General features: G+C 62.7%; 1 protein-coding gene across 1 annotated transcript in view; it reads right to left on the reverse strand.

Annotated features, from left to right (window-relative positions):
- Window positions 1–26,462, reverse strand: part of HDAC4 (histone deacetylase 4) — a 79,500-nt gene that overhangs the window by 10,721 nt on the left and 42,317 nt on the right. The window contains exons 7-23 of the mRNA XM_031968777.1: window positions 24,197–24,328; window positions 20,249–20,361; window positions 19,263–19,379; window positions 18,974–19,175; window positions 13,936–14,159; window positions 12,812–13,045; window positions 12,316–12,454; window positions 10,788–11,684; window positions 8,252–8,298; window positions 5,983–6,090; window positions 5,317–5,372; window positions 4,999–5,086; window positions 4,720–4,839; window positions 3,137–3,234; window positions 2,416–2,650; window positions 1,788–2,270; window positions 1,341–1,474 (exon numbers count right to left, since the gene is read on the reverse strand). Of these exons, the coding sequence (XP_031824637.1) occupies window positions 1,341–1,474; window positions 1,788–2,270; window positions 2,416–2,650; window positions 3,137–3,234; window positions 4,720–4,839; window positions 4,999–5,086; window positions 5,317–5,372; window positions 5,983–6,090; window positions 8,252–8,298; window positions 10,788–11,684; window positions 12,316–12,454; window positions 12,812–13,045; window positions 13,936–14,159; window positions 18,974–19,175; window positions 19,263–19,379; window positions 20,249–20,361; window positions 24,197–24,328 (3,427 nt within the window). The remainder of the gene's footprint in view (window positions 1–1,340; window positions 1,475–1,787; window positions 2,271–2,415; window positions 2,651–3,136; window positions 3,235–4,719; window positions 4,840–4,998; window positions 5,087–5,316; window positions 5,373–5,982; window positions 6,091–8,251; window positions 8,299–10,787; window positions 11,685–12,315; window positions 12,455–12,811; window positions 13,046–13,935; window positions 14,160–18,973; window positions 19,176–19,262; window positions 19,380–20,248; window positions 20,362–24,196; window positions 24,329–26,462) is intronic.

Consider the following 26,462-nt stretch of genomic DNA (forward strand, 5'->3'; position numbering starts at 1 on the left):
AAACAAAAATTAAGGAGGAAAGGGGCCAAAAAATTCTAACTCCCATTTTACAAATGGAAGGGAATAGGCTGGGGAAAACCAAGGATTAGAAACTGGGACACCAACCTATTTACGAAATCCGGTTTCCTGGGGCAATGAAGTCATGGAAAGGGACCAAACACCCCTCCCAGCCCCTCCTCTCGCTCCAACTCCTCCCCAACTCTCCCTAGTATTTCATTGGGGTCTGGCCCATTCCATCCCCTCGGCCCCTGGGCCAAACCTCAACCCAAACTGTCTCCAAAGGGGCGGGGAACCCCCCTGGGCCTCCTCAAACAAATTCCCCAAAGGAATCGCCAAACCCCCTAACAAACAACCCCACAAAACAAAAGGCTTCAAACTTCTTCCCCCTGGAAAGGCGGCCTCCCATCTCACCATCATCCTCTCACAGGAAACTCTGTCTTTCCCAACCTCCAAAAACCACCCAACCCCTGGGCTGTTAAGCCCAAAGGGAAACTCTCCAATCCCAAAATGACTTACTTCTGTCCTCCAACCACCCAAGGGAAACCTCCCTTTCCCCCCAAACCCTAAAATTTCCATTGAGGAAATTCAAAAACAGAAGGTTAGCCAAAGCCAAAAAGTCCCCCCTCCCCCCCCTCCCAAGGACCCCCCCTTCCCCCACATCCCCAAAATCAAACCCAGTAAACTCTCTCACTCCCTCCAACCCCCAAACCCGCCAAAATCCCCGCCCCCACCCCGCTCCCCAGGAACCCCCTCCCTCACCCCCGCCCGCAAAATCAACCCTTCCTACGCCTAAAAACCGGCCCCCCAACCACCCTTTTTCCCGTTTCCCCAAACAAAACACAACTTCCAACATAAACAACTCCGGTCACCGCCTTCCAAAACCCAAACGGTCGGCCCCCCACCCTTTCTTTCGGTATCCCAACCGGAAAACAAAACACTGAAATTTCCCCGTCAAAACCATAGCCCTTCCCAAGAAAAACCCTGGTCCCCATAAACGGCCAAACCAACCAAATTCCCACTCCAAAACCTCATTTACCCACTGCCCCCAAACCGGGCCTTGCAAACCCCCAAAAGGCACAAAAAAAACCACCACCAACCCAACCCCCCTTAGGCTTCCCACCACCCTCCACCCCCTCCCCCGCCCTTGGTCCCTCCATCCTCGCCCCCCCGCCCTCGGCCCGTGGCCCTCCTACTCACACCCAGCAAGGGTTGCCCCCCAAGGGTTGGGTTGTTTCCCCAGCTCCAACCCGAGGATTACCAACCTCCCGGGGGCCCAAAACTCATTGGCTTTACCCATACAACCTCCTCAACCCAAAACATTAAACCCAAACCCACTTTACCCCAGGTCCCAAACCCCATCCACCAAACCACGGGCCAAAACAGGGAAAAGGTAACCCATGGTCAGGGCCCGTCCTTGGGCCTCCAGGCTTGGGCCCCATGGGGGCACTGACTCATCCTCCTGCCTCCGGCTGCTCTGTCCAAGTGGGGAAGGGGTTTGGAGGCCGAGCAGTCTTTTAAGGGGTCCCCAAGTCCCCCACCCACGGCCCGGCTGTGTTCGGTTCTGTCTCCCCTCGGGGCACTGCGGTTATTCGCTGGGAACCCGAGAAACTGCCCAACTGCTCCTTTCCTCAGGCACCTCTGCCGAGGGGGGATGCCTGAGCCCGGGCAGGCGCCCGCCAGAGCCGATCAAAGCCAACAGGAAACGGCCCCAGGGCCACATCCTGCCACCAAGAACGGGACCCCGAGCAGGCAGGGCTGTCCCCTGCCAATCATCTGCCCTGCTCGGCCTGGGGGCGCTGGTGCCGGTCCTGGTACCCTTGTTCGTACAGAGACAGCCCCGGCGGGGGCATCTCCCAGGTTCTTTCTGGCTTCTGAGGCTGGTGCCGAGCCCCCCAAACCACCGGGGGTGGTGGTGGTGGAGGCCGCCCTTGCCCAGGCAGGGCCAGAGAGAGGCCTGGCGACGGGACGGCCACGAGGGTCAGAGAGCGCTTGTCATGGGACCAAGGCCTGTGTCCCAGCCACCAGAGCTCCAGTGCCTCCCAGGATCCCAACGAAGGCAACAAAGCTGGTTCTATTTTTGAGAAGCAGCAAATCGAAGCCTTTCTGGGCCAGGCCCCAGCAAATGCAGCACGGCGGGCACTGGGCCCACATGGTAGGGCAGCCTCGGGGACCCGTGATAGGGCGGCCTCAGGCCCCATGATGATAGGGCGGCCTCGGGCCCCATGATGATAGGGCGGCCTTGGGGACCAGTGATAGGGAGGCCTCAGGGCCTGTGATAGGGAGGCCTCGGGGCCCGTGATAGGGAGGCCTCGGGGCCCGTGATAGGGAGGCCTCGGGGACCCGTGATAGGGAGGCCTCGGGGACCCGTGATAGGGAGGCCTCGGGGACCCGTGATAGGGCGGCCTCGGGCCTTGCCCTCGATGAGGTTTGGGTCCCGCTCTCAGTGGCCACCACCAGGGCCCAGCGCACTGGGGGCACTCCCCCAGCCGGACCAACGCCCGTTGCTGGTGTTGCCCCCGTGTCTGACGAGGCGTCTTGAGGGTTATTTATCCACTCGGGTGACTCGGCTCCCGCTGGGTCACTGAGGACACCCAGGGCCCTGCGGAGACCAGCCACTGCGCCATCCAGGGACTCCCCCAGAGTGGGGGTGCTGCGGCCCCCAGGGAGAAGGTGGGGGGCGGGACGGGGCAAACCGGGGGAGGAGGTGAGAGGCCCCAAGGCCAGGGATAGGAACGGGGCCCTTCCCCCCTTCTCCTGTCCTCACCTTCTCCTCCCCCCTCCCTCTCCACATCCTCGTCTACCCAGCATCCCTTGCCATTACCCGTGCTCAAAGCCCAGGGGCCGATGGCCCAGCTCTTAAGGATGGGGGCCAAACACACACAGGGGGTTGGGGGCCCCCATCTGTCACTGGTGGGACACTGGGGAGCTCTCTGGACCCCACCATTCACAGCTGCCCACAAGGTCACACAGAGATGCACTGTCAGAGCCCCAGGCCCAGGAGAACCTTGAGGGCACGGTGACTCAGTTTACCCAACTGTGAAACGGCCCTGTGTGCATGTGTCCAGGGTGAGCGAGCGACCCCGAGCCAGCGGATGTCCCCACGGCCGCCCCGATCCCGGGAGCGGGGGAAGCTCACCTGAAGGCAGTTAGATATTCTGTGTCTCCCATGGGCGGGTCCAAGCCACCGGTAAACGCCATGTTCACATTGAAGCCAACCCCGGGTCCTGTGCCGACCTAGGACAAGGAACGGCCACGGTTAAGTGAGGGAGCGGCCCTTCTCAAGGCCTCCCTCGACTCCCGGCCGGCTTCCTCCCAGGCACCCCCATGGGGCCGGCCAAGGGGCTCCCACCGTGCCCCCCAGGGAGACGTCGGCCCTCAGGGAAGGGATAGACGTGTTCCACAGGGGCCCAGGCCGTGCTGCCTCTGTCCCCCCCCCAGCCCCCACTGGGGTCGCCAAGGTCCCTCGAGCCCCCGGGACCAGTGGAGCCGCCCCCTGAGTCTGAGCAGGCCCCACCCCCGCACTGCCTGGGACTGTGCCCTCCCGAGGCATCGCAGCAGCCGAGCAGCCGCACGGGATCACAGGTTCCTGTGGACACAGTGCCCGTCACACACAGTCTCTGCCAGCACATCCTGGCTCTGGGCCCTCTCTGGGGGAACCCACGTGGACTCATCTTGGCCCCCCCCCACCCAGCACCGGCTTCTGGGGTGAGCCACAAGCAGGGGCCACGTGGACTCTGGCCGGGCCTTGGGGTCCGGAGCTCGTGGGTGTCCCCTCCCTGGAGGCTCCGATGCTGTGCAAGGGACAGAATGGCGCAATGGCAGTGGGGGGCGGGGGGGATGGGGGCCAGCCATGAACGTCCCAGGAGGGGAGTGGGAGAGAATCCTGTGCCTGTGGGCTAATGCTCCAGGACCTTCGGACTTAGGGCACAAATAAGGGGGCAGCGGCCCATGGCCCCGGAGGATGCCGGCCTCTGCCGCTCCCCGAGCCTCTTACAATGGCTGACTTCCTTCAACGCTCAGCTCGAGCCATGGGGGCCAAAGGGTCAGCTCTGGGGCCGGCGCTGCCTCAGACCCCTCAAAGTCAGAGAATAATAGGCACCAGGGGAGGGATTTGGGGAGCGCCCGGCCCAGAGCAGGGCCCTCCCAGTGCTCCCTCCTCCCTTCCCTCTTCTTCCTTCCTCCTTTCCACATAAGCGTCCACGTGCACGCATTGTCTCCCCTCACAGAATGGGAACTCCCTGCGTGCAGAGGCTCTTTCCTTCTTGTCCTGAACTTCCAGGACACGGTGCACGAGGCGTCTAATACACGTTTGGTGGCCGAGTCACTGAGAAGGACCAAAGTCCAACCAAAAAACATGCAGGAGCATCCAAGCCCCTACTATGTGCAGGCCCCAGCAGTGTTGGAGGGTACCGTGCTAGGACCCTGTGACAAACCTGAGAGAGAGAGCCCGTTACGGCCTCCGCCTCCTGCCCGGGACAGCCCAGACCTAAATAAAAGTAAACTCAGACACTGGGCCAGTATTCATTAAGCACCTACTGCGTGCCAAACCCCGCTGCAGCTATACAAAGATAAAACTGCCTGGGCCCACAGGGGGAGTTTGCACTGTCCCGGGAGCCTCATGAAGCCCTACTGTGCGCTCAGGCCACGCCGGGGCTGGAGCTGGGACACCCGAGGTCTGAGCGCAGACCCGGAGCTGCTTTTTGCCCGGCCACCCCTCACCTCGTCGGGGGCTCCGCTGCCCGGGAAGAAGTTGCCGTCATCGTAGCGGTGCAGCGAGATGTAGAGTACATTGGGGTCGCTGTAGAAGGCCTGCTGGGTCCCGTTGCCATGATGGACGTCCTGGGGGGGACAAGACCCCGGTCAGGGGCCCCCAGCCCGCCTGAGCCGAGCCCGGCCCTGCTCCCTTCTGTGGCCTCCCTGGCCAATCCTCCCCCTTGCGCCCTTCCCCCCTGGGCCCGCTGTGGGGGCCAGACCGCCGCCCATCCCTCCCTCACTCACCCAGTCCACGATGAGGATCTTGTTCACATTCAGCCGTTGTTGGAGCAGCTTGGCCGCGATGGCCACAGAATTAAAGTAGCAAAAGCCCCTGGGGAGAGAGCAGGGAGGGTCAGCGAGAGGGGCTGGTGCAGGACCTGGCAAGAGCAGCCCTGGGGCCGGAACGAGGGCCTGAGGGAGCGACTGCGGAGCTGGGGAAGCCCCGAGGAGGCCCCAGGGAACTGGGGCCGGGGCTTGGGGAACAGGGGCTGGGACCCTGGGCACCCACCCCCAGACCCAGGCCTGTGGCCTGGCGCCCTCGAGGCAGGAGGCGGTACTCACATGGGCGTGCTCTCCTCGGCGTGATGGCCGGGGGGCCGGACAACAGCGAAGCCGTTCTGCAAAACAAACCGGAGCCAAAGGCCGTGAGGGGGAGGGGCCCGGAGCCACGCTTATCCTGGGGCTGATGGGAAACACCAGGGGGTCCTTCTGTAGGGCCCCCGGCCCCGGGGCGAGTGAGTGGGTGGGTGTGCAAGAGTGAGCATGTAAGCGTCTGTGCACGTGATTGTGAATGGGCAGGTGTGCAAGAGTAAGTGTATAAATGCCTGTCGGCGCATGTGGGTGTGAGTGTGCAAGAGTGAGTGTGTAAATGTGCACACGGGTGTGAGTGGGCAGGTGTGCAAGAATGACAGTGTGAATGTCCATGAGTTTGTGGACAGGGGCTGGAAGTGTCGGGGGGTGTGGGATGGCACAGGCCCCTTCCCATCCCACCCAAACCCCCATAAGCTGCAGCCCACTGGCAGAGAAGCTCCTTCTGGGGCACACAGGGCCCCCTGCCCACTTCTCCCACTTGCTCAGAGGGGCGCACGAGCCCTGGGGACAAACAGCGTCTCAGGGGAGAGGGGATGCCTCCTGCCCGGCCCGGGGGGCCGCCTCCTCAGCCGAGACTCTCCCTCGCTGCTCCCTGCTCCCGGCGGCCCCGCCCCCGGCGCCCGCCCTCACACCCACCTTCAGCTCTCCGGTGGCCACCTTGAAGACCAGCTCCACCACACAGCCCACGGCCAGGCGCGCCGCTCCGGAGGAGTGGACCTCGTTCCAGATGGTGTCGCTGTCCACCTGCGGAGAGAACAGGCCGTGCTGCAGGAAGCGTGTAGGAAGGCAGGGCGGGAGGCTCGGCGCTCCTTGTGTGCTCCTCCTCACTCACTCCCCACATGCTCCCTACTCATGAGGGCCGCTCACGCTCCCCGCCAAGTCCCCCTCCCCACCTGCCCTGCAGAACAACAGAAAGGCCTTGAGGGCAGGACCCAGCCCCAGGCACACAGTAGGGCTGCTGGCTGTTTTCTTCCTTTCTTCTTCAGGATTTGGCCCCACGGTGTCACCCCAACTCTTGGTCCCCTCCATGGGGAGCGCCTCCCACGGGCCGAGTCTGGGCCCAATGCCAGAAGGAAACGGGCTCAGTCTTCCAGGGGACTTCACTTGTCCCCGGGCCGGGCGCACAGTAGGTGTTTCAGCACAGCTGCCTCTGCTCACTGACTGGGGCGAGGAAGTAAAGGCGGGGGACAAATGGCATCAGTGATTTTCCATCAGAAAGAAGAGCCCATTTCTTCTTTTCCTCGTTTTCTGGGCGGGACGAGCATTTCATCGGTGCGAGGATCCCCCATGAGCAAAGATCTCCACGTGTGGACCGGCATCTGCTCGGGGGTGGGGGGTCTCCCAGCCCGGGCCCCTGGCGAGACATGGCAGAGTCCCAGAATCCCATGCGCTCCATCCATGGGCCTCGTTTCCAGTTTGCAATAAAAGCCGGTTGTTAATGAGGGACACGTCAGATAAACTGAGGCACACGTGAGGGGAATGTGTGTGCGCCCAGGTAATGGGTGAGCATTCCTACGTGGGCACAGAGTATGCACTTTGGACGTGGCCAAGCCCTCCGAGGGGGCTGGGAGCTTGCCCCGGGATCACCGGCCCTGACCCTCCCGGGGCTGCCTCTGGTCCCAGAAGAGACTCTAGTGGCGTGTCCTGGGGGTGCCCCGTGGGCAGCTCGGCCCCAAGGGAGGGGCACCCGTTGGCCGACTGCCCCATCAGGTGCTAGCCGGCATTCGCCGAGCCCCACAGACCTGCAGATGTGTCACCTGGTGTGTGTGAGGAGAGGACGGCCCCTCGGTGCCACGTGAGCTGGGTGCGACCTGCCGACCGCCTTCCGTGAAGATCCCTGCCCAGAGGTCGGGGGCCCCATCGGGGATGGGAGCCATTGCCCTGGGAGCCGGCAGCCCCTCGGGCCCTGAGGCCGTCCACACCCCCTGACCGTCATCCCCCTGGCTCTTTCTAACGACACCACTCCCAGAGCAGAGATTTTGTCATGACTCAGGAAGAAAACAATTTAGTCTCATTTCCCTAACGGGATCCAGACTTGTGGCTGCGGCCCTGTGGGGAATTCCGTGCAGGCCCCGCCCCGCTGCACAGTGCGGCTGCGTGCTCTTGGATCGGGGGAGCTGCCCTTTCACCAGGGAAAGATGACGTGAGCCGGGGGTGGGGGGGCATCTGGAGCAGAATCAGGCTGTGACGTCCGTGTTGGTGAAGGACAGACAGATGGACGGGCGGACATTTGCCGGGGGGGGGGGGGGGGGCGTCCAGAGCAGAATCAGAGTGCAATGTCAGCGTTGGTGAAGGACGGATGGATGGACAGATAGATGTTTGCCGGGGGAGTGTCCGGAGCAGAATCAGGCTGTGATGTCAGTGTTGGTGAAGGACAGAAGGATGGACGGATGGACATGAGCCGGGGGGGCCGCCCCAGGTGACCCAGGCTGTGATGCTGGCCCTGACGGAGGGCGGACGGGCAGACAGTCGGACAGCCACGGGCACCGGTCACGTGCTCTCTCGTTGACGTGCTGTGCCCGCCGCCCAGCCCCGCGCTGCCTGGGGAGCTCCCTTAGTTGCTGGTCCCTCATTCGGTCTCTGATCCCCCCCCAGGAGGCAGGGTGGCCCGAGGGCAGAGAGCCTGGTCCGGCTCCCACAGGAAGCTCTGACCAGTGAAATCAGTACATTAACATGTACCCACTACGTGCAGGCACCGGCGCGGACCCTGCCACGCTCACGAGGCCGCCGGCGCTGAGCCTTGGGACGGGGCAGCCCCCGCCCCTTCCCTGGCCGAGCCAGAGCCCGCTCAGGGGAACATCTGGCAGCAATTCCCCCTCCCGTGGAGGGAAGCCACGAACCGCGGCCGTCAGTGCGGCCGGGAGAACAGAGCGCCCATTCTTGGGACATCAAAGGAAGCACTTACCCCCACACCGCCGCAGGGGAGCCTGACGAACATGGACGTTAAGGAACCTGGGGGGAAACGAGAGGAAGCGGTGACCTGCGAGCCCCGGGCCCCTCCCCTCCCCCCCAGGCCCACGGGGGGCCTGAGGGGCCCGGGGGAGGGGCTGGAGGACCCCGCCTCCGGAGGCCAAATCTCATGCAGTCTCTGCGTGCGCCCCCGGCTCCTGCCGCCTTCCCTGACTGACCGATCCCAGCCCTGCTGCCCCCCAGCACTGACGGCGCCCCCGGAGGCGTCTCGCCGAGCCATGGGGAGGGCCCTGCCCTGGCCAACGTGGGCCCCGGGCCTCGCTCGCCCCTCAGAGGCCAGAGCCCCGCCGGGCGAGGGGGGACCGGAAATGGGCAAAGGCCGAGGGGAAGGACCTGAGGCACGCCGTGGGCCGGAGACGCAGGAGTACAATGAGCTGCTGGGGAGGGACCCCCCAGCCTGGCAAGGCCCAGTGTGCTCGGGAAGGAAGCACCGGCTGGACGGGACATCCAAGGCCCCGAGACTCGCTGGGTGGCCCGTGCACGTGGATGCCAGGCCTGCACCAGGAGGCAGGGGGGCCGCCCTGGGCCGCCTAGAACCCTGGGGCAGCCGAGCCCACGGCAATTGGGGCCTGCCGGGCACAGGCTGAAAACAACCTGAAGGAGGAGGGAGAGGGGCTGAAAAACAGCCCCCCATTCCTCGTGCTTCATAAACACAACCCTGGGAGGGGCCCTGGCTAATGTTCTCCCCATTTTACAGATGAGGAAACAGAGGCTGAGAACTCGGAATCGGAACTCAGGCCTTCCCGGCTCCGTGCTCGGTGCCTGGCGGGGCCCCCTCCCCACCGCTCGTGCTCAGAAAAGGCGAGCAGGGGCGGGGGCTCCTGCTGGCATGAGGGGTCTTCTGTGGGCCCCAAGATGGCAGACAGCGCACTCACCCCAGGCGCCCCCGGAACTGCGGGGTCCGGCGGTGCCACGGGTGGCTCGCTGTCTGCCCGGCAAAGATCCCACCTAAATAAAGCCGCAAATCGGGCCTCTTCTTTAATTGAGGGGACGGGCCCCAGGAATGATCTTAGGTGTGACGGCGGATGACCAACGGCCTTGGGGGCAGGAAATCCTGAGTTCAAATCCTATCTCAGACAATGACTCACTGTGTAACCTTGGGCAGGTCGCTTAAGCCCTCTCTGCCTCAGTTTCCCCATCTGTATAGTGGGTATAACAGCACTTCTGCCATCGGACGGCTGCTGTGAGGACCCAAAGCACCAGTACCTCCAAGGGGTTTGGGGCTCTTTCCCCCGTATCGATTCTGGTTCTCATGACTGCGATTCCTGCCCGATAGTCTACGAGGACCCAGAGCCGCTGACGTGCTGGAGCGCGCCATCAGGAGCCCCCGCCCGCTCCCACCCGACCCGCTAAGGTCGGCTCCTTGCCCGCTGCCCCCCGGACGCCCTGAGTCAGCTCGATCCTGGATTGACGGAGAGAGCCAAGGCTTGCAGTCCCCAGGCACCCCGGCCCTGTGTTCACGCTGCGCATGCACCAAGCGTGCAGCACAAGCCAGCAGCAAGGTGGAGCGGTTTTTCAGGAGGCCGAGGCGCACTCTGAACCCCTTCCCAGCTCCCTGTCTGTGTGTCCCAGCATCCTCTCTGCCTGCCCTTCTGGAGTGCCTCTCTATCCGTTCCCCACATCTTAAATGGGCATTAAAATAGGAACCGTCTCCCTTCTCATGCTCTGCACACAGTAGGTGCCTAATGAATGTTTGCTGAAGAGATGAAAAATGCATTTGTTGATGGTAAAAACTGGATTAAGGAACTATTCTTTAACACCAGGGGCAGCCGGTGACCCAGTGGAGGGAGCGCTCAAGACAGGAGGGCCTGCTCTCAATCGGACTGCACACTAGCTGCGAGGCCCATGGCTCGCCTCAGGTTCCTCAGCTGTAAAATGGGAATAATATTCCTTTCTCCCAGGGTTGCGGGGATGACCAAACGTGACACTATCTGGAAAGTGCTCAGCGTGCTGCCTGGCACCTGGCGGGACTCCCATGATTCCTAGCCCTTGTTTACAAAGGCAATCCAAGGCGGGCCATGAGGATTCGGAAGAGCCTCTCCTCCCAAACAAAAGCCAAGGAAAACCATCCTGGGTGAGCGCCCCGGCCGTGAAGGGCAAGGGGTCCTGGAGGGAGGGCAGAGGGGTCCAAGGGGTGGGGGGGGGGTCGAGGGGTGGGGGTGGGGCCGAGGGGTGGGGGTGGGGCCGAGGGGTGGGGGTGGGGCCGAGGGGTCCGAGGGGTGGGGGTGGGGGGTCCAAGGGGTGGGGGTGGGGCTGAGGGGTCCCGGGGGGGCTGAGGGGTCCGGGTGGGGGGCCCCAGGGGTCCCGACTGCCCAGGCTCTGGGAGCATCCTCGTGCGCACCGCCTCCTCTCGGCCCGTGCGGAGGGAGCAGCTTCGGCCCTGCCTTCGGGGCCGCGGGGTGAGCGAGCGCCAGGGCGGCGCCGCCCGGGGGAGGGGGGCAGCCTGCAATAAATACCTAGAAGTTTCTTACTGTCCAATTTCTGCCTGTTCAGGGGGTTGGTGCCGTAGAGCAGGGCGTGGGCCTCCGAGTGCACCGTCTGCAGCTCCTCCAGCGTGGCCTTCCGGCCCCGGATGCACTGCCAGGGAGAAAGGGGCGCCCTGAGCCCGGGGCTCGCAGACCCCCGCGGCCCGCAGACCCCCCGCAGCCCGGCCCGGACGGCGCCGGGGATCACCGAGGTCCGGGAGCTCGCTCGGGGGCCGCCTCCCTCAGGGCAGGGCCCCCTGGTGGCGAGACCAGCTTTTCTCGCCCCCCCCCCCGGGGTGACCGGAGACCGCGCTGGGCCCCCCAACTTCCGGGCAGCGGCTCTTCCGGGGACCTTCTGGCCGCCCCGGGGAGAGACCGTGATTCCTTCTTCGAGGGGCTCCCAGAACGCCCAGAAAGGAGAGACGCGGGGGCTCCTCGGGGACGGCCACCGTGAGGCGCTGCGCCCAGGCCCCCTCCAGCGCCCCGTCGGTCCCTGATTTGGGCCCGGGGGCGGAGCGGCCTGGACCCCCCCTCCCCCGGCCGGACGCCCTGGACACGGCTTTAAGTGGGGGAGGGGCGGGGGGAAGGGCGTCTCTCCCGGGGCCCCGGGAACTCTGGGCCCGAGCCGGCAGCAGCGGCCCCTCCCCCTAAGACACAGTGGGGGTGGCGGGGGAAGCTCCCCCCCGCCCCCCGGGGCCACGGGCCCCTCACTCGGAGGGATACCAGGCCCGGAGCCCCAGCGGCGGGCCCACGCTGCCCCCCGGTGGTCACTGCCGGACCTGCGCCCGCCCAGCACCGGAAGCCTCAGAAGGGCTCCCCCTGCAGCAGAGTCCCCTCCTCTGGGAAGGGCGGGGCCGGCCCGGCAACAGGGGCGGAGCAGGGGCAGGGCCCCCCCCCGTTCTTCTAGGGGGGATGTCCCCTGCCCTTAGGGGCCCTCCCGGCCCCCGCCTTTGCCCCTTGTTTTTCCTCCCCCCAGGGTCCGGGGAACCACGGGATGAAGAAGGCAAATTAAGACTCACCCAAATGGAAGGCCGGGCGGCCCCTGGGCCCCCGCTGGCCGTCCCTCCCTCCCCTCCCCCCCCGCCCGCCCGCCCCTCCCTCCCCTCCCCTCGCCCCGCCCTTGCCCGTCCCCTCCCCTCCCCCTCGCCCCGCCCCGGTCCCCTCCCTCGCCCCCCCCCCCCTCCCCTCCCCCCCCTCCCCTCCCCCCCCCCCCGTCCCCCCCCCTCCCCCGCCCGCCCCCTCCCTCCCCCCCGCCCCCCCCCCGCCCCCACCCCCCCCGCCCCCCCTCCCCTCCCGCTCCCTCGCCTTGCCCCGCAAATTCCGTCTCCTGCAGCCGGGACCAGATGCTCTGGATGCCCCCCTCTCGGGTCTTTTTTCCCAAGGTGCACTGGTCTTCACATCAGCAAAATTTACCCACAAACCTGCAACGCAGGGTGTTAAAAGTCAATCACCACCCCCGGCCCCCCCGCCCTCCCCTCCATCACCCCCCCCCTCCCCCTCGCTGCCCTTTCCTCGTCTCCCCCAGGCCCCTCACCTTGGTAACCTCGGCGGGGCTCCCTCACGGACATGGGGAATGGCCGGGACAAAGGCTCGCCCAGGGACGGGGCGGTGGCCCCGAAACAGGGATACCGGCCCTCCATGGGGAAACCTGGTTTTCTCAGCTGGTGGATCGGCTGGGGGCAGGGAGGGGCTTGCTGCAAAAAGGGCCTCAGCGGGGCTGCCGGTCAGGGAGGGGCGGGGCCCATGGAGGGGCGGAGCCGGGGAGGGGTGGAGCCAGGTAGGGGTGGGGCCCGGGGAGGGGCGGGGCCAGGGGCGTGCCGGCCCCTGGTTCCCCAGGGCCTGGGGCCCCACAACAAGGAAACCGGGGCCGGCGGCCCCCACCCACCCCCAAAGCGGGTTGGATCCCAAGGACTCCCCCACAGGGGCTCCCTCCCGAGCCCGCAGCAATTCCCCCCTCCCCGGGCCCCGGGGGCCGGCCCAAAGACCCGGCCCGGCCCCCCTGGGGGGCCCCCCCTCCCAGGGCCCCTCACCTGGCGGAACAGCAGCTCCTGCTCCGCCTGCCGCTGGCCCGGCTCGGCCTCGTGGGCCTCGGCCTCGCCGTCGCTCTCGATGGGCTCCTGCTTGACCTGCACGGGCTCCTTGTGGCCGGGGAGCCGCTCGGGGTAGGCCTCCTCCAGCAGCGCCTGGTGCTCCCTCAGCTCCTCCTCCGTCTCCTCGGGGTGGCTCTCGTGCTGGCGGGCGGGCTCGGGGGGCTTGGGGAGCATCTGCGGGGTGCGGGGGAGGGGCAGGTCACGGACGGAGGCAGCCACTGGTCACCCGCTACCACCAAACGCGAGCCCTCTGCAGGAACCCCCTCCGCCCTGCTGCGCTGCCCGCTCAGCCTCACTCCCGTCCCCTTCCTCCTTGTTCACTGCACAGACGCTCCCCTGAGCTCGGGTCCCAGGCCCCCATCACACAGTGGGCCCTCCAACACACTTGCTGGCCGTCAGGATCCCCCATCACACAGTAGGCCCTCCAACACACTTGCTGGTGGTCAGGATTCCCCGTCACACAGTAGGCCCTCTAACACACTGGCTGGCGGTCGGGATTCCCCGTCACACAGTAGGCCCTCTAACACACTGGCTGGCGGTCGGGATCCCCCCGTCACACAGTAGGTCCTCCAACACACTTGCTGGTGGTCGGGATCCCCCATCACACAGTAGGCCCTCCAACACACTTGCTGGTGGTCGGGATTCCCCATCACACAGTAGGCCCTCTAACACACTGGCTGGCGGTCGGGATCCCCCCGTCACACAGTAGGTCCTCTAACACCCTTGCTGGCGGTCGGGGGCCGCTGTCACAGTGGGGAGCTTGGAGCCCAGAGGCTCTGAATTCACACAATGTCTCAGGTAATGACTAATGGGGTGGCCTTGGCTAAGGTTCCCCTTCTTGTCCTCAGTTTTCCCATCTGTACAATGGGGGTCATCTGAAACCCAAGGCTGTTTGCCAAGCTCAGGCTGCTGCAGCCAGGGTCACTGTTGCCATCGTCAGCGTAGGCAGGACCGGCTTCCTGCAGCCCTACCCCCTTCTCCAGCCCTGGCCCCAGCTCCCCCCTCACTTCTCCTTCCCTCCCCCCCCCCCCAGAGGCCCGGTGCCTCGGAGCGCAGGCTCCTACCTTGTTAAGGTGCATCTGCTGCTGCTGGAACTGCTGCTTGTGTTTCTCCAGGAACTGCTGGTGCTGCTGCTGGATGACCAGCTGCTGCAGCGCCTGCGTGTTCTGGGGCAGGGGGGCCGACTGCGTGCGCCCCAGGGGCCGGTGCTGCCGCAGCTTGTGGATGGACGGGGACAGCCGGTCGGCGCCCACCAGGGACTGGGCGTGGAGGGGCAGCGCCCCCAGGCCTGCAAGGGACGGTCAGGAGGTAAGTGGGAGGGAAGAGCAGCCGAAGGGGCCCAGGGGGCGGGGGACCCTTCCCCTCACCTGGGAGAGGCGGCCCGCCCCCTCCAAGGGCACCAGGGCTGGCCCTCCCCCCACTGAGCGCCGGCCACTGTCACCACCGTGGGGGCCGGCTGCGGAACAGCAGCGCCGGGTCAGCGGGACAACTTAGGCTCACAACAGAACCCAGTGTCGGACAAACCCAGAGCCCACCTTCGGGGATGAGAATGCGGCCTGGGCAAAAATCGCGGGCAAAGTGGAAGCCGGCATGGCAGAAACTGGGCACCGCCCCCCCTGCCACCCAATACCAAGGCACAGCTGAAAGGACTCATGAGCCAGACCTAAAGGGGATTGTGGGAGCAGACGAGGAGAGCCCAGGACGGCCCACCCCCCGACGTACGGAGAAGGACTCTGGCCAAAGAAGGGCTAGAGGCCACAAGGGAGGCAAAATGGCTACCTGGGAGCACACTAAGTTAAAAGTCCTTGTACAAACAAAAGCAAGAGTGAAAGGGAAACAGAAAACTGGGGACCATGTTCCATCCACGGGCTCTGAGAGAGGCCTCAAAGTCCCAGCTTTGTCAGAATCCAAGCCATTCTCCAAATAATAAATGACTGAAGGAAAAGAACAGACGATTTTCAGATGAAGAAATTAAAACCATCACTAGTCATGTGAAAAAATGCTCCAGATCACGACTGATCAGAGAAATGTGAAGACAGACAGCCCTGAGGCACCGCCTCACACCTGTCAGACCGGCTAAGGGGGCAGGAAAAGATAATGAGCAATGCTGGAGGGGATGCAGGAAAACCGGGACACTGATACATTGGTGGTGGAACTATGAGCGTATCCAGCCATTCTGGAGAGCAATCTGGACGCTCAAAGGACTATCAAACTGTGCACATCCTTTGATCCAGAAGTGTTCTGGGCCTGTGTCCCAAAGAGATCTTTAAAAAGGGAAAGAGACCCACACGTGCAAGAATGTCTGTGGTGGCCTGTGATGTTCTTTTTCCAAAACACAGCCAGGTGATAAAAATTCAGATCTTTTATTGTGTCCTTCAATAGAGCCCGGTTAGCTCAGAGACCTGTCTCTCTGCCTGAGCTCTTGCAGCTTGGTCCTTGGCTTCTGCCTCTGCTTTCTTCAGCCTCCAGCCAGCACCAAGTTGGAAGATGCAATGAATTTCTCTCGCCTTGAAGATAGGGCTTGTGGGCTTCCTCCCAGAGTGCTCCTCTCCAACCCCAGTCAATGTTCCCAAGAAACTCTCTCTAGCTCTAAGAGCTTCCTGTATATATGTGATCTCCCAAAGGTTAACTCCTCCTTCTGGAGAGAGAGGAATTCTGGGTTATCTCCCAGAGTGCTCTCTGGCCCTAAGGGAGGTGTGAATTTGGATATCTCTTTCTAAACCCTGAACTCTCCCAAACATGTGAACTCCATTGAGTACTTAGATACTTATGAGCTCTCGAAAGGTGTGAACACAAGCATTGTTCTATCAGTTCCACTTAGTACCTTGTTTCAAGTTCTGGCCCAAAATATCTCTTTCTAAGATCAAATCAATCATATTGAACCAGGCCAAATTAGAGAATTATCGTCTCTATCAACTCTAATGGCTTAACACTTTGTAAAGATTCCAACAGCGGCCCTTTTTGTAGTGGCCAGAAACTGGAAACAGAGTGAATGCCCATCAGTGGGGGAACGGCTGAGTAAATGATGGTGTATGAATGTTATGGAATATTATCGTTCTGTTACAAACGACCAGCAGGAAGGTTTCAGAGAGGCCTGGAGAGACTCACAGAAACTGATGCTGGGGGAAGTGAACAGGACCAGGAGGTCACTGTATATGGCAATAACAAGATTATGTGATAATCAAGTTTGAAGGACGTGGCTCTTTTCAACAGCGCAGTGATTCAGGCCAGTTCCAGTGGCCTTGTGTTGGAGAGAGCCATCTGCATCCACAAGGAGGATCATGGGGATCCTCCGAGTGTGGAGCACAACAGAGTATTTTCACCGTTTTTGTTGTTGTTTGCTTGCTTTTTGTTTTCTTTCTCATTTAGTTTTCCTTTTGTAATTTTTTTGAGTAGCATGATAAATGTGGAAATATGTATAGAGGAATATGTTTATATTATATATTGTATATATGTTATATATTATACATGTTTATATAAATATATGTTTAATATATATTGGATTACTTGTTATCTAGAGGAGGTGGCAGGGTGAGGGGAGGGAAAAAATTTGGAACACAAGCTTTTGCCAGGGTGAATGCTGAAAACTATTAATGTTTTGAAAATAAAAAACTATAATAAAAAAACAAAATGAAATTATCCTAAGAAAAATTTTAAAAAGCAAACCAGCACGTGCTGTGGCCCTCGGAGGCCGGGGCTCTGCTCTTGTGGGTGTACACCCACCGCGTAGCATGGCGAGCCTTAGTACTGGTCATTGCTCCACAACTGACCTTTTTAGAAAAGCTCAAAGGTACCATGAGAACAAGAGAATCCTGAGGAGGGAGAGATAGGAGACAGGCACTAATCAAGGCCCAGTGAGTGCTGCCTTGTCTGTCCGCACTTGGCCATCTGCCCACTAGGGGAAGCTCTCCGAAGGCAGAACCAGGTTCCACCTCGTCGTTCACCAGCAGCCGGCCCGATGCTTGGCACACAGTAGGCATTTAATAAATGCCTGTTGCACTGAACAGCTCATGGCCCTCACTCCACTGTAAGCCTCTGGAAGTCAAGGACTGAGGGGCTTCTGTTGGGCATCTGTGCAGAGTGGAGCCAGTGGCTCAAAGGGCAGAGGATTCATCTGTCCACACTGTTGGCCCAAAGAGGGGCCGGCGCTTTCAGCCGCTCCAGCTCCATTTCGCCATCTCTTGGGGGGGCGGGGCGTGACGGGGTACTGCCAGAACTCCTTTGACCCCTAAGTCCAAGCTCCTCTGAGAAAAGACCCAGAGTCTCGGGGCTGGGGGGCTGAGTGAGATGCTCTCCTCCCTCTCTCAGGGGTCTCGTGCTCCCCTGGATCTGGCTTCAGGCCGTATCTCCCTAGAACCCAGGACAGGCACTCCACACGAGCCTCTCACCCACAACGAATGAGAAACGAAAGGTCAGTGGGCGCCCGGTGCTTGCAAAGGCGGTTCCTCCAGGGCCACAGGGCCAGCAGCCAGGGCAGGGCGCTCCATGCTGGGCCAGGACTGGATGTCCTGGGGCTGCCTGGGACAGGTTGCGGGTTCGCTTGGGCACCCAGCACAGGGCTGCTAGAACCCAGAGCTCTAGAGTGGGCTGGGGCGATGGGGGCATCAAAAGGTTCTGAAGGGGAAGCTGAGGAGCGAGTTCAGAATGAAGTTCTAAGCCTGCTGGCCATGGAGAATCAGCCACGACAACAGGGAGTCACAGACCAGCACTGGTGGAGGGAGCTTCCACACCAGAAGTTCTTGCTGAAGAGAACAAAAAAATCTTCCCTCCCCCTTCCTTCATTGATTCCAAAGACAAGAAGGGAGAGACCCATATGCCACCAACAGGAAAGTGACTGTAGGGTTGGGGGGGAGGGAGACATCCACAGAGCCCCCACCCCATCATGGCCCAGAAAAGTGCTAAGCCCACTTATGAGGGACTTTTTGCTCTGGCCCGGAATTAGCTTTTTAGGAGAGCTGGGGGGCAGGGGCAAGCTAGACGCCCACTCCCAGGCCAGTGATTGGTCCTTGTCTCTGATCAGAGGCAAATGTGGAAATACGTATGGAATATATTTATATTATATATTGCATATATATGCAAATGCCCTCAGCTCCCTGTAAGGTGACAACCAGGGTGTCCTGCCTCAACTGTGGCCCGCAGGGAAACCAGTCACTTTTATGCCTGGAAATGGAAATCTGCAACAGCAGAAAGTGGCATAAAAATGGGAATGAGGGAGGGCTTGGGCCCTGATTTCATAAAAGTGCCAAGCTCCCAAATAAACTCTCGTTCCCACCTTGTGTCCTGATGGAACACTCTGGCCCTAATGCAAGGCAGTGGGGCTGGACCGATACAATCAAAACCGGGCAGGGTGGTCTTGCCAAAGAAAACTCCGAGACTGAAGAGGCATCAGGAGGAGGAGGCACTGGCCAGTCGCCCCGCTGATGGGCTTTTTCACCCTCTGGGGGAGTGAGATCTTCCCACGGGCAGCTACGCCTGCCTTCCCACAAGCTTTACCCAGAGAAATTGTTTTTTCTCCTTGTCCCTAGTATGATATCTCATCAATTTAGAACAGAAACTGGCCCTAGAATACTGGCAGAGGCCTGAGCCACATCTGCAGACAGTTCCAGTTTCCCTCATCCCCCTGCCCCCTGCTCTGCGTCTCCATCCCTGGATGGCCAAGTATGAACTGTGACCCCCCCCCTCCCGTTTGGGCAGGAGGCTGGGCTGGCTATGCCCAAGGGTTCATGGAGCTGGAAGCAGCCCAGGCCCCAGGGGGTGACTTGCCTAGAGTCACTTTTCCCGACACATTCATCCTCAGCTGGTCTCCTGGCCACGTCCATGCCGGCTCCTAATGCTGCACTCCAGGGCTCTTCCCTGTCAATTCTGCGAGACACACGGTCTGTGTGCTGCAGGCTGGGAAGCAGGCCTCCCTGGGGCAACACGGCTGGCTCTAGAGCGCCAACTGACCTGGAGTACCCATGGCTGGCTCTGCCTTGGCTCTAGAGCACAGACTGACCTAAAGCACCAAACTTGGCTCTAGAGAACAGACTGACCTAAAGCACCAAGGTTGGCTCCAGAGCACAGACTGACCCGGAGCACCCCGGCTGGCCCTGCCCAGCTCACCTGTGACCAGGGGCGTCTGTGCCGGCTGCTCCAGGAGCACCATGTGCTGCAGGAGGGGGTTGTGGGCGCCGCTCCCATCCCGGTCCAGTGCGGCGGCCGTCGTGCTCAAGTAGGGAGTGAGGTGGGTGCCGGGAAAGAGGGAGATGCGCTGCTGGAGGGCCGGGATGGCCAATCTCTCAGCTTCCTGCTGTGCGGATGCCCCCTGGGAGAGAGGGCAGGCCCGAGGGGTCACTCCCTCCCTTCCCCCCAGAGCCCCAGGCCCCCCAACCCCCGACCCAGCAGTCCTTACGCTCGAAGGGCCGGTGGCGGGCAGGCCCAGCGTGATGTTGGGCAGGGAGGGTGACGTGTACAGGGGCAGCTGCGTCACGGAGCCTTCCCGGGTCACCAGGCGATGAGCCAGGCTGGTCTGGAAAAGGCAGAGAAGGCGAGCGTCAGGGGACTGAGCCCTAGAGTGGGGTCGGGGATCGGGGAAAGGGCACGAGACCCCAGGTACCGGGCACCCGCCCTCCCAGAAGGCCTCAAATCGGGCCCCCGAGCTCCCCCCTCCCCCCATGAAATCGAGGCTCCAGCAAATACTAGCAGGGACTCCCTGGCCCAGGATTCTCCAGGGACTTGGTGAGGGAGGGTCTGTGGCATCCCCATTCTACAGATGAAAGCACTGAGGCCGGGAATGGAGAAGGAATTGCCCGGGATCAGCCAGTGACTGGGAAGGGATTCAGAGCAAGGGCCCCAAGGACCAACCCAAAGGTAGGGACCCATGAGACATGGGGGAAGCATCACTGGTCAGCATGTAGCTAAGAGCACCTGTGAGTGTATACAGGTGAGTGGGGGCGGGGCTCTCCCCAAGAGGCTGCCACCCCCCACTGCTGCCTCAGAGGGGCCCCCGGGGCCATTCCCCAGAAGGAAGCTGCGCTACAGCCCCCAAGGGTCCCAGAAAGACTCCCCAGGGGAGGGGGGGGGCTCTCGGGCAGTGCCGAGCTTGGCCCTGTGGGGGAGCCAGCAGGGACCATGGGAGGTGCCCTCTCCCTGTCTGGGGGGAGCCGCAGGAGAACAGGCTGGGGAGAGGGCAAGGACAGGGTCTCCCAGGCCTGGGGGGGGGAGGACCAGGGGGCTGAGGGGGCCTGGAAAAAGGCCAATTTGTTCCCCATGTCCTCCCGAGGGTAGGTAAGGACTCAAAGCGGTGGGAGCCGTGGCTGCCGCCAGGAGTCCTTGATGGGGAACGTCCTCGGGGGGGACACCTCGGGCAGGGGATCTCCTTGTGGGGGACGCCCTCACCTCGGCCTGGATGCTGGCGACGGAGCCGGCGATGCCGTTCTCAGCACTGACGTTGTTGGAGCTGTTGTTGGGGGAGCTGGGGCCCGATCCGGGGGCGCTGCTGCAGGCCGAGTCTACAACAGAGCAGAAGCGTCAGAGCCGGGCCGGGCCGGGGGAGCCAGAGGAGCTGGCCTTGCCTTCCACCTGCTCCGTCATTTCTCGGCCACCCCAAGCAGCCCAGAGCGCGAGGCCGAGGGAAGCTCAGGCTCCTTTCAGATTCACCCTGGCCCAGCCCGCAGCAGAGACCCCCGTCCCTTTACTTCCCGGTCAGCCCCCGTGGCCTCCTGTGGCAGGGCCCACGCCCACTTCAGGATCCCCAGCCCCGGAAATCCCTTCATGGCAGAAGGCAGGCTTTCCCTGGGCCCCAGGAGCGCCCCTTCTCAGCCCGGAGCCCGCGGCCCCTCCAGCACCGTCCCCCTACTCGGCACCGCCCACGGGGAAGCGCTCTGGCTGGAGGGAGTCAGCGCCTCTGGAAACACACACACACACACACACACACACACACACACACACACACCGCTATACCTCCAGGTGCACGTGCACACACACTCCCCACACCACACGCAAACATTCTCTCATCATCTCATCCCACAGTTCCCCTTCAGCATCAAGGGGCAAGAATCCGCCCCGGGGCCCCTGGAGCTTCCCCCTGCTCCACACTGTCTTCGGCTGCGCTCCCGAGAACACCCCGAGCGCGGTGAGTGGCCCCAGAAGGTGGCCCCGCCCGTCAGCGAAAGGCCCGAGAGCCGATTCACTTTCCGCAGGTGGGACGGCAGCCCCAGAGGGTCTTGGGAGGCGACAGAGAATGAGGAGCTTCGATCCAGCTGGACACGTGCCGGCCTGACCCAATGCGGGCTCCGAGGGCCGAGCCCAGGACGGGGGCCGCGGGTGAGTCTGAGCCGCTCCTGGGAGAGACGTCCCCCGTACGCGGCTTCCAGGCCTGTGCCCCCCAGAGCGTGACTGAGGGGAAAGGGCCAACCTGCTGAGAGCAGTTCCGAGAGCAGGACACGGGGGCGCCGCCCAACGAACCAGCCTGGGGGAGCCTGTCACCGGAGGGAGGCGAGCGGCCCCAGGACGGCCAGGAGTCGCGGCAACTCCGAGGCGACCCCACAGGACTCATGGAGGGAAGCAGAGAGCCCGCTGGGGGCCGGGGGCAGACCGAGGCTGGGCCCCTTCCCCTTTCCTTGTGCTTTTGCTTTTCTTATTTTCCCGGGGCTGGCACGGGGGCGTCTTGGGGACTTCAGGCAGAAGGCACGGGAGGCCGAGCCCAGCCCAAACTGATGGAGAGTCTACTCCGGGGAATAGAGGCAGGGATTGGGATGAGATCTGGGACTCTCCTGATGGGGAACCTGGAGGCGGCTCTGAACTGAACCCTGAGGGTACAAAGGGCTGCAGGGGCTGGCTACAGTCCACAGGGGTCAGAGTGAGACTGGACCCTGGGTCTCCGGGGCTTGGTGGCCCCCTGCCGGAGGCTCCTGGGGAATGCCCCCAATTTGGCTCTGTCTGGCCCCCAGGGAAGTGGCCGCCACCCTCGCAGGCCTCCCTGAGCACCAGCTCCCACTCGTGTTGCTGCCATTCCACAGCCCCCTCCACCCTGCCCCTCGGCCCCGCCATCCAGCCTTCCTGCAGGCGGGCGGCCCCGTGGTGCTCTCGCCACATTCACCGTGACTCCACCGCAGCCGCTGTGGCTCTTGGCCTGGCCTCCGCCTCTCCCTGCCCCCCAAAGTTCATCCTGCTGACTGCCAGAAAAGCCAGCTGAATCGTGCTCTCCTGCCCCGGCACCAATGGGTGCTGCCACGGGCAACCACCTTCCCCTCGGCCTTGCAGGCCCACGGCCTTTCCCGCTCCTGGCCCCAAGGCCCCTCCCACCCCTGGCCCCACAGGGTTCTTGGGCCTCTTGACAGCTGTGGGCCAGAAGCCCAGCTCTCCAGGACAGGCTGCGGTCTCCGAGGGCCACGGGAAGAGGGCTGGCAGCCTCTCTCCCGTCCAGATGCCGCTCCGTCTCCGGGCTTGAGCCTCCGCCCCCTTCCTCCTCCCACTCATCAAGGCCAACGTGGTGTCCACCAAAGGTCGGCCTTCACAGGGTCACCTGAACCCGGGTCATGGGATGGAAGCAGGAAGAATGAGGGGGTCCGGGGACGCACCCACTGAGCTCCAGCACGAGGGAGGCTCTGTGGGATTAGCCCCTCCTCCCGGAGGGCGCTGAGGGAGGCCGACCGGCAGGATGGGAACCCCAGCCCAGCCGCAGCAGCTTCTACGGCCTCGGGCTGACCTCCAGGGCCATCTTGTCCGGCTTCTTCTTCTGCTGGGGCCTGAATGACCCGTGGGGTCAGGGGGCACGGCCCACGGCTGTCCTGTGAGCCCTCAGCGGAGGCTGCCACAAAATGGCGGCACGTGAACGGAAGCGGGGCTCTCCCTCTCACCGTCAGCCTGAGATCCCGGGATCCCTGCAGTCTCTCGAGAAGGCCATGCTCAGCCTCGGAAGCCTCCGGAGGCTGGAGCAAGCCTGGGTATTCCTCCTGCCAGCCTCACACGAGTTTGCAGTTAATGTGGGTCTTCCTCCAGCCATTGAGCCCACGGAGGGCACAAAGGGCACCCACACATTGCCCTTCCACAGCATCCTCAGGCCTTCTTCCACTGAGCCCACGGAGGGCACGCTGGGCACCCACACGTTGCCCTTCCATACTTCAGGCCTTCCTCCAGCCACTGAGCCCACGGAGGGCATGCTGGGCACCCACACGTTGCCCTTCCACAGCATCCTCAGGCCTTCTTCCATTGAGCCCATGGAGGGCACGCTGGGCACCCACACGTTGCCCTTCCACACTTCAGACCTTCTTCCAGTCACTGAGCCCACGGAGGACATGCTGGGCACCCACACGTTGTCCTTCCACACCGTCCTCAGGCCTTCCTCCAGCCACTGAGCCCACAGAGGACATGCTGGGCACCCACACTTTGTCCTTCCACACCGTCCTCAGGCCTTCCTCCAGCCACGGAGCCCACAGAGGGCACGCTGGGCACCCACACATTGCCCTTCCACACTTCAGACCTTCCTCCAGCCACTGAGCCCACGGAGGGCACGCTGGGCACCCACACGTTGCCCTTCCACAGCATCCTCAGGCCTTCTTCCCCTGAGCCCACGGAGGGCACAATGGGCACCCACACGTTGCCCTTCCACAGCATCCTCAGGCCTTCCTCCAGCCACTGAGCCCACGGAGGGCACGCTGGGCACCCACACGCTGCCCTCCCCCCGTCCTCCGGCCGGCTGCCACAGGCACTGAGATGAGGAGAAAGCCCGGGGGGAGGCTGCTAGTTGCGGGGCGCACACCCCGGCAGCTGGGGGCGCCCGCCCTCGCACCAGCCAAGCTTTGTGCTGCCCGTCCCCTGCCGTCTCATGCTCCCTTCTGTACGAGAGGAGGGCCGGAGCCTGGGCCTTGGCTTCCCTGTGCTTCTGCCTCACGGCCTCTAGGTGGCGCCCAACATTCATAAGTCCCAGTCATCCCTCCTGAGGAGCGCAGGGTCCCTGTGGATCAGGAACAGCCCCAGGCCGCGCCATTCTCGGGTCTGGAAGGCCGGAAGGTCCTTCCATCCCGAGCAGCCACGTTTGCACTCTTGGGTATCCTCCACGGACCCCTTGCCACGGCCGGCCGCGAGCAACCCCAGCCCAGACTTCTGCCCCGGGCTATCCGACGGACACCCTCCGGAACCCCCGAAGTGAGACCCTCTCATCCCAAGGGCACCTGGCAGGGTCAGGCTGGAGCCCAGCCCCCCGGTTCTGCCCTGCCCCCCTTAATTTAAACAGCCACGAACAAAACCCCACTAAAGGAAGCACGGCTAGGGTGAAGGACCCCCAAGCCTGCCTCGTGTGGACAGCAAGCAGTGTGCTATGGGAGAAGCCCCCCCCCGAGGTACCTGTGACATCCAGGGGGCGCTTCTTCAGAGCCGTCACCACCGGGCCGTCTTTCCTGCGCAACAGGGGGCTGCTCCGTCTCTCGGCCACTTTCTGCTTCAGCCTGGACCGGAGCTTCAGATTGGGTTCGGAGGCTGCGCGGAGAGGAGACGTCATCGTTAAGGCCACAAAAACACGGATGCTTAACGGTGTCTCATTTGCGGAACTGAATCATTTTTTTAAAAGGATAAATATCAGCTTAACGCGGATGCGCGTCCCGGGAGCGTGAAGGGGAGCGTTCCCTCGGGACGGGCACCGGGCACTACCGTCCGACCCATCGGCCAAAAAGAACAAACAGAAATGCTCTGGTGTCTTTGGCAGCGGGTGTGTCTGTGTGTGTGTCTGTGTGTGTGTAAGGCCCACGGCACAATAACGCTGGTGTCCCAGTTTTACCCAGGGCCTAAGAGCCGAGTGATATTGGGTGTGGCTGCAGGGCCCTCGAGGGGAGCTTGAGGCTGGGCTCCGGGGCCTTCTCACACCTGGGGAGGCCTCCCTAGTCCGGCCCCCCACATGGCTGCTACTTTCACAACCAGGGTCTCCTCATGTTTTTCTAGGCAGAGAAGACTCTTATTACCAAGGGATGTTCAACGAGACAGAAAACCGGCCGACGGTCACCAGATGTGGCCTGGAACCCTGGCTGAGCACCTCACGACCCACGTGCCTTTGGCCTCCGTTGTCTTCCCTGTGAAACAAGGAGGTGGCGGCCGGGGAGACACTGGGGCCCATAAGCCACATGTACAGAGCATGGCCATGGAAAAGGCTGCGGTTAGAGTTTGAGGCCTGAGGACCGAACCCTGGTCATTCTCCCAGCCGTCCTGGTGGACAGTGCCAGGTCTGGAGTCAAGAAGACCCGAGTTCAAATCTGGCCTCAGACACTTAGTAGCCGTGTGATCCCAGACGAGTCCCTTAACCCTATTTGCCCGCTTCTTCATCTGAGAACAGGCCGGAGAAGGACATGGCAGTGCACCCCAGTGTCTCACCAAGGGAACCCCAGACAACCGGGCAACAACCCCAGCCTGGCCTGCTTGAGGGCAAGACGGGACACGTGGTCCTAGAGCAGAGTTGACAGAGGCGGGGGAGCACAGGAGGAAGCATACGGAGCGTTCACCGTCACACTGGACGATGGCTCAGCTGCTTCCACCGAGGTGCTCGGAGAAGGGAGCGGCCACATCTGGAAATGGAGGCGCCCCTTGTCCCAGTTGAAATTTGGGCTGCCTGTGCTCTGGGCCTGGGAGATCTCCGTGGTCTGGACAGCTTCCAGCCTGGGAGTCCTCGGACCTGGCCATCCTCAGCCCTAGATATCTTCCAGCTTGGGCATCCTCAGGCCTGGGTATGCTCTGGGCCTGGAGTGTCCATTTTCTGTGTCTCCTCCAAGATGACTTTCCATCTCCTCCGTCTACACCTTGCACGGCCCCAGTTCTGTGACTGCCATGGAATGGAGCCTTTGCCCTTCTTTGCCCGCCCGGTGCTGCCGGCCACAAACGAACGCTGAGAGAGCCGGGGCCTCGATGCCCATCCCTGTCTCCCTGGCGTCTTCCTGTGCCCTCTCTTCTTGAACCTGAGGGGCCGGCGCCTCCTTTGTGATGGTGATTAGAGAGCAGGCGGAGAGAGATGGGGCCCCTGGTCCTTCAGGTCCTTCCAGAGGTTGGATATGGGGAGCCCGGGGCTAGGGGTCCTCTCTGTACCCAGTGCACAGCACCCACCTCCAAGTCTAGTTTCCGTTTATCCCAAGGGTGGCACCATTTCCCAGTCTCAGAAAGTCGCCTCCTTAACCTGGGTTAATTGCTGCCCAGTTATCAGCGCTTCTCCCTTCAGGCCATCTTGCTGCCATCTCCCCCCAGCCATCACTCACAAGGAGAGCTCTTCCTCTTCTTCCCACCCCAAGCTTCGGGGCCGCCCTTTGGCCCGGTCACAAGCATCTGGGCTCCACATGCACCTGCACGAAGCGTGGGGCTCAGCTCCTGCTACATCAACACCCGGTGGAGGTCAACCCTGTGTCTAAACCTAGATCCCGATGTCACTGTCACGGGACAATGTGAACGACTGACAAGGAGCTGTGGTGATGGTGGAAGGCGCCACGTGCCCTCGTCACAGCCACAGCTCGGGCCGGAGAGTTAGGAGCCCCTCCTGCCGTGGAGGACCTTGGATGGGTCCCAGAGACCCCCAAGTCGGCACTGGTGACACGAAGGAATTCAACCAGATTCCCAATTCGGCCCTAGGAGCCTGAGG

The sequence above is a fragment of the Sarcophilus harrisii genome, chromosome 4 (assembly GCF_902635505.1).
Source record: "Sarcophilus harrisii chromosome 4, mSarHar1.11, whole genome shotgun sequence".
NCBI classification, from domain to species: domain Eukaryota; kingdom Metazoa; phylum Chordata; class Mammalia; order Dasyuromorphia; family Dasyuridae; genus Sarcophilus; species Sarcophilus harrisii.